Source organism: Equus caballus, chromosome 1 (assembly GCF_041296265.1).
Source record: "Equus caballus isolate H_3958 breed thoroughbred chromosome 1, TB-T2T, whole genome shotgun sequence".
Lineage (NCBI taxonomy): Eukaryota > Metazoa > Chordata > Mammalia > Perissodactyla > Equidae > Equus > Equus caballus.
The window spans coordinates 152,028,695-152,041,676 of record NC_091684.1 but is presented as its reverse complement, the minus strand read 5'-3'; the positions used below and the strand labels follow the sequence as shown (position 1 = coordinate 152,041,676).

The 12,982-nt window shown below is 39.5% G+C and overlaps 1 protein-coding gene across 4 annotated transcripts in view; it reads right to left on the bottom strand.

Moving 5' to 3' along the window:
• The window catches only part of DMXL2 (Dmx like 2), a 140,264-nt gene that overhangs the window by 57,318 nt on the left and 69,964 nt on the right, over positions 1 to 12,982 (bottom strand). For all 4 annotated transcript variants that reach the window (XM_023617458.2, XM_023617465.2, XM_023617462.2 and 1 more), the window contains exons 14-15: positions 3,007 to 3,096; positions 751 to 868 (exon numbers count right to left, since the gene is read on the bottom strand). In XM_023617458.2, the coding sequence (XP_023473226.2) occupies positions 751 to 868; positions 3,007 to 3,096 (208 nt within the window). The remainder of the gene's footprint in view (positions 1 to 750; positions 869 to 3,006; positions 3,097 to 12,982) is intronic.

Sequence of the window (12,982 nt, the reverse complement as noted above, 5' to 3'; positions counted from 1 at the left end):
TGAGATAAAGTATCTGGAAACGCCTTGTAAACTAAAAAGTGTTCATCACAGAAAATGAATTCTTAAAGTAGGACATGTCTTTCTTACTTTCAAATAGAAGGTATTCTATCCAATACGTCCTATGTTAAAATTAAAAAACGATACTTTTATAATTACAAAGTTACAAATTCTAAAGAGAACATTTTAAGCTAAATAACTTAAACTAATCATCTGGTTTGTTCTTGAAAGGTCTTATGGAAAACTACTTTCTTTCACACACAAAAAAAGAAATACTACACTTCAGAGGGGAAACTGTGAGCTGGTACCTTCAGTTCACAGTGCACCCGAGGTTCCTGGTACACCACACAACACAGGATCTTACATTCGATGTTTGTCAACAGTCTTTAGCAATTTGGGGGGAACATTTTAAAACCTATACTAAAATTAACTGGTTTGCCTAAGACACGACAGGGAACTTGCTACCAATCAAAACAAATTAACTTTAGAGCTGAACAACTCAAGGTAATTTTTAAAACAAACTAGGTTTCATAAATAACATTTCCTGGAAAATGTCTACGTCCCAGTGAAACTGTCTTTGAAAAGTAATTTTCATCCACATGCCTTCTTCACCTACAAGCAAGCAATTTTCACTGGTGTTCTGTAAAAAATTATGGGAGTGATGACTTCTGATATAAAGATTCAGACTCAATGAAAGTTGGGAGATTTTTTAAGAGTAAGGTAGCAAACTCAAGACTATTGTTTTAAAAGTACCTTGTGATGGCTGAAAAAATATTTCTGTTTCCTTTTTCTCCATATCTTCCTTATGTGGTTTATATCCTATAATGAAGTCTTCTTGAAACACATGAAGCAACTGTGTATTTGTGCCACACTACAAATGTAAAAAAATGAAGAGTTTTATCCTTGAAATTCTCTTTCACCCACCATCTCCCCAAGAACACTAGTATACAAGAAATAAATCTAACAATTTCTATTCTTTATCAACTGACTAATTAGAGAGGAAAAAGCAACAGGAAAAATCATTAGAACGACCTGGGCAGGGAAAAATCACTTCCAGAGATGCTACAGCCGTAGCAGAAATGAGGAGCTCGAACAAAAACAATTCAATAGGTTTGCTTCTCAAAAAAAACCAAGAAAACAAAAACAAAAAACATAGTTAAGTAATCTGCACCATGCTGAGCTCAAAATTATCAGGTCTCAAGCCTGGCTAGAGAAGGCCATGCTGACTATGTGAGGCACACTAGTGTGGCACACCTTCGGTTTTTTAAATTCTACGTAAGAACCAAAAAGAAAAAAGAAAAACCAGAAAGGTCCTCAAACTACTCCCAATAAGTCTGTCCAGTGGGAATTATGAGGGATCCTATAACAGCCAGTGCGGACGACACATCTCTGGAGAAACATATGTGCAGGTAAGTAACTAGGATTTCTAGAAGGATGGATGAAACATCACTGTCAGCTGCTATATGATCATGTTTTTGGACCACACAGGGAAGAAGAGTAAAGACAACACAAATGGCTACGTTTGAGGAAAGGCTAGATCCAAACAAAAGCTTATTACGGAAGTGTGTCAAGAAAATTAGATGGCTGCCCCACAGAATTCACAGAAGAGAAGCGGCCAAAATTATGTTGGCACTGGATGGACAGCCACATGCTTAGAGAATAAAGGAAATCAGCCTCCTTACAGAGTAGAGGGAAATAAAAGGACGACAATATTAGGTTGACCCACAGAATTTTTATGAAATTTACAGGGTATTTTTACATCTCTCCAAATAGAAACATAAGAAATCTCTTCACATTCATAGTATAAAAGGTCACCTTCCCCAGGGAAAAAGAAGAAATGAAAGAAAAGGGAACGGTGATGTCTTCATGGATGCAGAAATCATACAGCACATTGGGTAAAAACCTAGCATAAGTCTTAAACTCTCTCATTTATAATAAGCCTAAGTCATTTATCAGTGCTTGCAGTTTATCAGCCTTGTAAAGAGAGCCACAACCAGCAAGGATGGAGTGACAAGCACAATGCTGGGTGAGAGGGGACTACACTAATACCACATGGTAAAGGGCATACAGCGGCTAAAGTGGAGGGTGAATTTAACACCCAATCCACTAAAAATAAATAGATTTATGGGCATGAAGCCTATCCACTCTTCTCCCCTATCACTGTGGAGTAGAAAAAGGAAGTCACAGGTTGAGGATTTCCTAGGAGGCATTAGTAATTTGCATCTGGCAGCCGCAGTTCTGTTGCTAAGAGTTGATGTGATCATTTCTCTAATTTGTCTACATTGATGGAAATTCTTACATTTTCCCCAAAAGAATGTGCAAGGCACCATGCAAAAATAATGACATAGTATATATTTGTTTTTAAATATGGTTGGCTCTGTCTTCATTTCCTTGTTTGAAAATATTGGTGACTTCCTCACCAAAGTAATCTTTTTTTATATGTGCAATGAATATATTAGTTCTCTCCCTTAGTCCATAAACATGATCCTGAAGCAACAAATATCCTGAGGGCTAAATGGGGTTCTCCTTCTTTGCTAGGTAGCAGCTAGGGAGGAATATTGACTACACAAAGGACCTGTGACTAGAAAGTAAATGTACACTTTGATCCTACATTCATCTGCATTTTACTCATCTCATAAAAATATCTAATATTCAGTCTAACAAGGACAACACCTTACAGCTGAAGTCACCATCTACTGAGTTGAAATGAGTAATAACACAAAAGAGAAACCCCAGACGCAGCCTCGGTGGAGCTGTACTGTATCTTCCTTCATGGCTTCCCGAACTGAATCAAATGACTAAAGCTTTAAGCAGAAAATAGGCACAGATACAATTCACCCGGAGAAGAATGATTCCTAAATCATTAGATTTTCACTACAGGAATCAAGAGAAGTTGGCTGTATTTAGTATCAAACAACAGAATTATTCTGAGAATAAAATATATCATGTAACAGAAAGCCCTCTGGAATCAAGTATATTAACATCACCAATTCACAAGCATGGTTTTACTTGGTTGGTTATTGCATCGAGTTCGATAATGCAGCCAGGTCGAGCAGTAGACTGTTGGCTCACAATATTAAACACTTCTCCAATAAGTTTCTGTAAATAAAAAACACAAAATGTTAATGATCAACAAGTTATGAATTCACTGTCAATATGACACAGCATCTCAGATATTAAAGACCCCTCCAAATATTCACTGATTAACAATGGAATTCATACAAAGAAGTACTTCAACGTTCCACACTCATTCTCACTTTTAAAATTAACTAAGCAGTTAGAAAAACCTATAGCGTTTACATAAATAGCATATAACTTCAAGGCATCTAGTTCTTTTAACATGTCTTCTTCATTTTGCAACCTTAAAGCTCTAAGACAGACAGGGCTGAGGATGTGCACAATGCCCGAGTGTATGGTTTGCAGATCTGCAATGCCATTTAAAAGCAAACCCAGCCGAAGGTAAGGGCAATGGGTTGAGAAGAAGTGGGATCTTGGGATAAGGATGTCTGAACTAACACGGAAGCCTACCTTTGGACCCCCAAATCTTTCTGCTGAAAAAAGCAATCTTCCTTCTCCCTCCTCCCAACCAGCCTTTTCTTGAATAAAAATCTTTCAGGAACTTCACCTAAAGCAATTACCTCACAAGGAGATGCCCATTCTCCTCAGTACCCACCTCCACTACTTCTTGCTGCCCCCAGGCCACTAACAGGGGTTAGATCCCAGCTTAGCCTAGGGGTAAAGTACAAGGTCAGCTCTGGGAAAAGAGCATACACACTGGAGTTGCAGGATCTTTCCAATTTGTATCAGCAGGATTTCGGAGAGGATGTATGGGAATAGATTCGAGGGTTATTAGATCAAGGAGGACAAAATATGTGGTTGGACAGGGCTGAATTTATTGTTATGGGTACATTCATCCAAGATTCAGGAGTTAAAGTGTTAACTCAGACACAGGGAAGTGGTGTCAACAGTCTGCTGGGTTTGTTAACTGACATCTGGACTCAACTGTGGCCTACAGTTGGTGAGGTTAAAATGCCAGAGTTTCTCTAACACACCACGAAACTTTGCTACTGAAAGTGTGGTCAATGAACCAACAGTAACGGCAGCCATCTGGAAGCTTTTTATAATTGCAGACTCCCAGGCCCCGAAGCTAATACATCTGCATTTTCACAAGATCTCTAGGTGATGAGCTTGCATACTGAAGTTTAAGAAGTACTAGTGTAGAGCCATGGTCCTCAACCGTGGCAGCACACACAGTCACCTGGGGAGCCTTCACAATCACCGATGCTGAGGTCCCACTCACAGAGGTTGATTTATTGGCCTTGGCTACACTCTGATCAACAGGGAATTTCACAAGTTCCTCAGGTGCTTCCAGTCTGCCGCCAAGGTTGAGATCCCCTCGCAGGAACAGACACCTATTTCAGCTAAGGATCCCTGTGCCTGCCCACAGCTCTCCTGCCGGCGCTCTAACTAACAGACTTAAGGAACGCCTTTTCAACACTACAGGACCCCACTCACCCTCACCTCCAACCAAGGAACTCAAGTGAGTGAAACACTCACCCCGGGTGCAAAACTTAAGGTGGTGCCAAAAAACTCAATGATCAAGATAAATAATATCTTAATGCAATATTTTTTAAAAATCAAAATTAAGGCAAAACATTCATAATGAACAAAATATCAAAATTTTAAATACAAGACACAATAACGTCTTGATGAGCCGTGCTAGAGCCTGATGCAAAAGTAAAACTGAAGACATGCTTTTATGTATTTTTTAACGGTTAATTTTTTTCCAGAACATTAAAGCGGTTGAAAAATATTGCAACGTAGGTGTATTAAAACTCATATTATTTTAAATTTAAATTTACTAATACCCAAAACAGGATTAATTATAATTTTACTTCCCTAGCTTTAATGGAAGCAAACAATATTTTTAAAATCTTGTTTTCAATATAGACAACTTCCTTGTTTGACAGTCTCTTGTTCAAGTGACAATCTTAAATAATTTTTAATTAACTCAGCTTACTGAAACTGCTTTTGCAGGACAACCTTGTAACTGGGATGATTATTTTGTGTGTGTGAGTGGAAGATCAGCTGTGAGCTAACATCTGTTGCCAATCTTCCTCTTTCTCATGTGGGACGCTGCCAGTGTGGCTCACCGGGGATCTGAACCTGCCAACCCTGGGCCACCCATGCAGAGCACGGGAACTTAACCACTACACCACCAGGCCAGCCCCATGACTGGTATTATGTTTTTAAGTTCTCAAGTCCACTTCCAAATTTGGGTAAGACTGCACTAAGCAAAATTTGTGAATCTGTTTTAGAAATCCAAACACAGTGTTGATTTTATATTACAAACTATTGACATTGCATGCCACTTAAAACGATTTCAGAGGAAATTTCTACAAAACTTAAATTGTCAGAATATTGAAGAGCCCAGTCAGTGGCTTTTTGAAAACCAGATTTATCCACACAACATAACTTTTCTCCAGTAAATAATTTAAAATCTAAAGCATGTCAGCTACTTTTTCGTATCTCCAATTCGAATGTGAAATTAGTACACTGTGGGAGTCAGACTAATGGCCCCCCAAAGATGTCCACAGACATCTAAGTCCCAGAACCTGTGAATGCTGCCTTACAGGGCAAGAGAGATTTTGTAGATGTGATTAAATTAAGGATCTAGGGATGGGGAGATTATCCTGGCTTCTGTGGGTGGGCTCAATATAATGCGGTGGGTCCTCATAAGAGGGAGGCAGTATGGTCAGATTCAGAGAAAGATGTGAAAACAAAAGCAGAGGTGAGAGAGAGAGATTTGAAGATGCTATGCTGCTAGCTTCAAAAAGGACGAGGGGGCCATGAGCCAAGAAATGCAGGCAGCCTCTAGAAACTGGAAAGGCAAGAAAATAGATTCTCTCCTGCAGCCTCCAGAGGGAATACGGCCCCACCAATACTTTGGTTTCAAAATTTCTGACCACCAAAGCTGTATGACAATAAATGTGTTGTTTAAGTCACCAAGTTTGTGGGAAGTTGGTACAGCAGCAGTGGGATAATAAATACAGATGCCCACAATCTCAATTTTTATTTGATATATACTTTTTCCAATAATAATTAGTATTACATCTGTTAATTCATACATTTCCAATTTTTTCATTTATTTTCAGATTCAGGAAGTATATGCATACCTCTTGCTAAAGTTTTATATTCATCAAATATACTTTCAAAGTTACTTTCTCTCATTTAACTCTCAACTGAAAATTAGATAAGCACAAAAGTCGATTTTGATAATATTACAGAAGAGTTTGCTTTCATTAAAGCCAGGAAAGTAAAATTATAATAAATTCGTTTTGAGTATAAATAAAATACGTAGACTTAAAATGAGTTTTAATACACTTGCTTTCAATTTTCAATACTTTTCAACTACTGTAATGTTCTGGGGGGAAAGTTAACCATTAAAAAAATACAGAAACATATGTTTATAGGGTACACATTCTCCCTTTTGCCTCAGGCTTCAATACGGCTCATCATGGCACTGTTGGATCCTGTGTTTTTTTAAAATTTTGGCATTTTGTTCATCATGGATTTTTTTCTGTTGACTGTTTAAACTATTGCATTAAAATAGTATTTATCCTGATTACTGTTTTCTTGGCACTTCCTTATGTTTTTTTACCTGAGGTGAGTGCCTCACTTACCCTAATTCCAGCCCATCTGGAAGAAATATGGCACTAGGTCTACTCCCAAAAGACTTGCTTGGGCTGAACCACATGGCTCTTCACCTGGAAGCAGCTGCCTTAACAGAACAGTGAAAGGCCTACCGAAATTACAGCACCAGCTGGAGAATAACACCCTGCACGGCTGAGGTGCTGTTCTGCATGGTGCAGTATACGTCTTAAACTAATGATCAAATAAGATGCCACTGCCTCCACAGCCAGGCGTGGGAGCCATAGGGTGGAGGCAGAGGAACCCCTCTCCCTATTACACGTAGTAACCCACCAACAGAATTCTTCATTTCTGTCCCCACAACCTTGGGCTTGATGTGCGTGGAGGGTGCAGTGCTCGAGGAATAAACATCTCCATCAGGGAACACAGAGTTCCATTATACTGGAAGCTGAGCAGGGCCCCTGGCTATTTGGAACTCATGCTCTTCAATCAATATGCAAAGAAGAGTGACTGGTCAAGGTGACTGACCCTGCTTTGTTACCACAAAATGAGGACAAGAAAGACCGTATCTGGAACCCTAGAAATTCTTGGTTCTCCCGCAACCTATTTTTTTTTTTTTTAAGATTTTATTCTTTTCCTTTTAATCCCCAAAGCCCCCCGGTACGGAGTTGTGTATTCTTCGTTGTGGGTCCTTCTGGTGGTGGCATGTGGGACGCTGCCTCAGCGTGGTTTGATGAGCAGTGCCATGTCCGCGCCCAGGATTTGAACCAACGAAACACTGGGCTGCCTGCAATGGAGCGTGCGAACTTAACCACTCGGCCACAGGGCCAGCCCCTCCTGTAACCTAATTTTTTAAAAGTTGATGGGAAACAGCAGCAACTCAAAGAAAGTCAGGACCTCAAAGGACTTGGATCTTGTGGGAACGTTTGGTCCCCTCAAGCAGCTTTACAAAGGAAAAAAAAAGCAAACATCCAAGGTGCTGACAAAGTGTAAGGGAACATGGAACTTGGTGGGGTGAAGGAGGCTGTGACTATCGAATCTCGACTTTGGGACTACCGACAGAAGCAGGGGCCATGACCGCTTTCCTCATGTTGTTTCTTTTTTCCCAATTTCCCTCCTGTTCTAAGTACTGATAGTGCAACAACCACAATTTATGTTCCGGGTGGGAGTGTGACTGAATTGGCATCAGGACACAATGAAATGATGCCAAATGGGAATCTGTCTTTCCCCTGTGTTGGACAGAAAAAAGTTTCTTCATCTAAATAAAGGACAGCAATAAATGCTAAGGGGCAGAAAGAGTGGACTCTGCTGGCTATTCTTTATTTGCATCTAAACCTTGATCACCCGCCTCCTCTGCCTTGTTCTGTGCCCCAGAAGGTTGACTTCTGGATTATATCACCTGGCTCCCAGGACCACTTCACCTCCAGCTTGAATTCAGCCAATGGGAGGCACTGGCCAGAGACTGGAGAGAAGTCGGGGTCTTATTCCCCTTGCTCCCCATAGTTCTGGCAGTGGCTATGTTCCTTTATGGGTGCCTCTCCCACAAGCAGCTGTTTCCCACAGCTCTAGCTCCCACCAGGATTTGGTACACTGCCACTTCTCCCTTGTGCCTTCAGGCATGGGGATATATTTTTCTATTACTGCTGCCAAAAAAAATGACCACAAACTGTATTATCTTACAGTTCTGTAGGTCAGAAGTCTGACCTGGGTCTCACTGGACTAACATCAAAGCATCAGCAGGGCTGGCTGCTTCCTTGCCTTTTCCAGCTTCTAGAGGCTCTCCATATTCCTTGGCTCCTGGCCCCCTTTCTCCATCTTCAAAGCCAGCAACATCATCTCTCTGACCATTCTTCTTTTGTCACATCTCTCTTTGACCACAACTGGGAAAGGTTCTCTACTTTCAAGGGCTCATATGATTTGACTAGTAGATAATGCAGAATAATCTCCACATTTCAAAGTCCTTAATTTTATTTTTATTTTTTTTTTTTTTGGTGAGGAAGATTGGCCCTGAGCGAACACCTGTTGCCAGTCTTCCTCTTTTTGCCTGAGGAAAAGTCGCCCTGAGCTAACATCTGTGCCCACCTTCCTCTATTTTGTATGTGAGTTACCATCACAGCATGGCTTGATGAGTGGTGTAGGTCCACGCCCAGGATCTGAACCTGAGAACCCAGGCTGCCCAAGTGGAGCCCACCGAACTTAACCACTATGCCATTGGGCCAGCCCACAAGATCCTTAATTTATTCACATGTGCAAAGTCTCTTTTGCCATGTGAGATAACATATTCACAGGTTCTGAGGATTAGCATGTGTACATCTTTGGGGGGCCATGAATCTGCCTACCACAGGGTGATCATGGCGTCATCCTGTTGCTAGACTCTGAGTGTGTTACTATCCCTGTGGGTTATGCATGTGCTCACCTCTGTGAGGAGTCCTTGCATTAAACTCTCTCAGTGGTTTCCCATGTAGCCCTTACTGACAGAGGCTAAGTCAAGGTGTTACTGACTGTCTCTCCCTGAAAAAGTGCAGCCCTTTCCAATGTGTTCTTCCCCCAAAATGGAAAGGTCTTTGTGTTGCTTCTCCTCCTTAGTATGGTCTTCCTTCTCAATTTAAATACTATATTCCCACAGAGAACATGAACAAGCAGTTCCAAAAGGAAATACAAACACAGCCAGTAAAAATATGAAAACCATTCAATTTCTCAATAAAAAATGTACAAATTAACTAGATATCAGTTCAAAATAGTGAAGATTTTGATAGAAGAAAAAAAAAGAGGGTAGAGAAAACCTGTGCTCACATACTCTGATGATGAAGCAGAAATTGGTAAAATAGCTTCCCATCATCGCGTTCATAGGGTAATAAAACTCTTCAGCACGATATTCACTAATTTATTCATTTACTCAACAAGTATTTATTGAGTGTTTATCAGGTATCAGACACTCCAGATACAGCACTACCCCTCTCTTACATTCAAATGAAGACAAATAGCACAGAAATAAATAAGTAAAACAAATTGTCTGTCCAACGGTGCTAAGTGCTAAGGAGAAAATGAAGTGGCAAAGCGAACAGGAAGCCTTGGCAGGGCTGGTCAGGAAGGCCTCATTTGACTACAGACCTACAAGAGGGAAGACCACGAGCCATGTGTTATCTGGGGGAAGAACATTCCAGGCAGAGAGAACCGTAAGTAGAAGACTCTAAGATGCGAGAGCATTGGGTATGTTCCAGGACCAGAAAAGAGGCTAGTGTGGCTGGAGCCTAAGTGAGGGAGGGGAAAAGCAGTAAAAATACAATATCAGAGAGGGGAGGGGAGGCAGGATAGAGGGTGGGAGGTAGAGCCTGTAGGTCTTACAGGTCACTGTACAGACGTCGGCTTAGAAGAGTGACATGATCTAAAGTACACTTTTTAAAATATCATTCTGACTCCTATGTTGAGCGTAGACTGTAAGAAAGCAGAGCAGAAGAGGAAGGCAACGTCAGCAAACGATGTAACAGGAAGCCCTAGATCCCACCTTCCCCCATAGAGACACAGATTTAATGGTGATGAAATTCAACATCCTTTCATGATAAAAACACTCAACCAACTATGAATAGAAGGAAACTACCTCCATATAATAAAAGCCATATATGAAAAGCCCACCGCTAATGCCATAGTCAATGGGAAAAGAATGAAAGCTTTTCCTCTAAGATCACGAACAAGGCAAGAATGCCCACTCTTGACACTACTATTCAATATAGTATTGGAAGTTCTAGCCCGAGCAATTAGGCAAAAAAAGAAATAAAAAGCACACAAATTAGAAAAGAAGACATAAAATTATCTCTGTTTGCAGATGATATGATCTTATACGCAAAAATCTCAAAAGTTCCACAGAAAGAACTGTTAGAACGAATAAATGAACTCAGCAAAGTAGGATACAAAATCATCACTCAAATATCAATTGTGTTTTTATACACTAATAATGACCAATCCAAAAAGGAAATTAAGAAAACAATCCCATTATTATAGCATCAAATAGGATAAAATCCTTAGGAATAAACTTAACCAAAGAGGTGAATGACTTATACACTGATAACTACAAAATATTGCCAAAAGAAATCAAAGAAGATATAAATAAATGGAAAGACATCCCCTGCTTGTAAATTAGAAGATCTAATAGTGTTAAAATGTCCATACTACCCAAAGAAATCTACAGATTCAATGCAATCTCTATCAAAATCCCAGTTGCATTTTTTGCAGAAATAAAAAAAAAAATCCTAAAATTCATATGAAAACATAGGGGAAAGTTTCAGGACACTGGCTTTGTCAATTATTTCTTGGATATGACATCAAAAGCACAGGAAACAAAATAAAAAATAGACAAATGGATGACATCACATTTAAAAACTTCTGCATTTCAAAGGAAACAATCAACAGAGTGAAAAGGCAACCTACAGAACAGGAGAAAATACTTGCAAATCATATATCTGATAAGATAAGGGGTTAATATCCAGAATACATAAGGAACTTCTATAACTCAACATCAAAAACACAAAAGGAGCAAAGGACTTGAATAGACATTTCTCCTAAAAAGACATCAAATGGCCAATAAGCACATGAACAGGTGCTCAACATCACCAATCATTAGGGAAAGGCAAGTCAAAATCACAATGAGATGTCATCTCAAACCCATCAGGATGACCACTATCAAAAAAATAGAAAACAAGTGTTGGAGAGGATGCAGAGAAGTTGGAATCCTTGTGAATGTAAAATGTAAAACAGTGTTGTCATTACGGAAAACAGTATGCTGGTTCCTCAAAAAATTAAAAACAGAATTATCATATGACCCAGCAATTCCAGTTCCCAGTATATATCCAAAAGAATTCAAAGCAGGATCTCAAAGAGGTATGTGCCTACCTATGTTCATCACAGCATTATTCACAATAGCCAAAAAGTGGAAGCAACCCAAATGTCCACTGACAGATGAATGGACAAAGAAACTGTGGTATATACATACAATGGAATATTATGCAACCTTAACAAAGGAGATCTTGTCACATGCTACAACGTGGATGAACCTAGAGGACAGTAGGCTAAGCAAAATAAGCCAATCACAAAAGGCCAAAATTGTATGACTCCACTCATCTTAAGTACCTAAAGGAGTCGAAATCATAGAAACAGATAGTAGAAAGGTAGTTACCACGGGCTGGGGAGAGGTGGGGGAGGGGGGATTAGTGCTTAGTGGATACAGTCTCAATGTTGCAAGATAAAAAAGTTCTTATATCAAATCATCATGACGTACACTTTCAATATCCTACAATTTTGTCAATTATACCTCAATAAAGCTGGAAAAAAAGATTTAAGAGTTCTAGAGTTCTAGAACAGTTCTAGCATCTGTTGCACAACAATGTGAATATACTTAACACTACAGAACTGTACACTTAAAAATGGTTAAGATGGTAAATTTAATGATATGTGTTTTTAGCAACCTCCACCGCCCCCCCCCAAAAAAAAGAAAGCAAGGCAGAAGCATAAAGAAAGAAATATAAATTTTTTTCCACAATCTAGCCTCCACCTTCCTATCCAGTCTCAGCAAATTCCAATGACCATTTCCATTCAATGCTACAGCCATAATAGGAGTAGCCTAATAAAGTACTTAGAGTTTATGCACTTTCTTATACTGCTGTGCATTTAACTGCTGCTCCCTCTCCCTGGAATATTCTTTTCCTCCTTCACTTTCAATTCACGCCCACTCAGTAAGTCTCATCTCAGATGTCATCTCCACCAGAAGATCTTCCCCAACCACCACCATCTGGACTAAGTGTCCTTCCATGTAGATACAGGAGAAGCCTTCTTACCCAACACAGCTGAGACAGAGATGACCAACCTCTCAACGAGGTTGGTTAACCCAGAGAATATTTTTAAAATGATATACATATACCTTCAATATTTTATTTAAAACATAAATGTACATAAATTAACCGATATTTTCGTGTACTCAAGGCCTTTGAGTACGGGTTTGCTAACATGAGTTAAAGGTCTTTCTTGTGAATCCTACTCCTATAAGGCCCTGGCTACATTTTTTCAGTTCTCTAAACTGGAGTAACAATGAAAGATACCTACGAAGCAACGAGTGCTGTTTTTCGTTTTTTACAATTTCCCCTTGAATCTTTTCTAGTTGTCTCACCATAGCTAATTAAACAGCACTTATTTTTAGCAAAATGCTTCCAAAGCATTTATTTGTATAAAAACACCCATATTTTGTACACTCACATTTCATCAATTTATACAATATTTAATGAAATTAGAGCATTACAATAAAGTGTATAACTTCAGGAATACATGTTTGGAAACAAAAGCAACT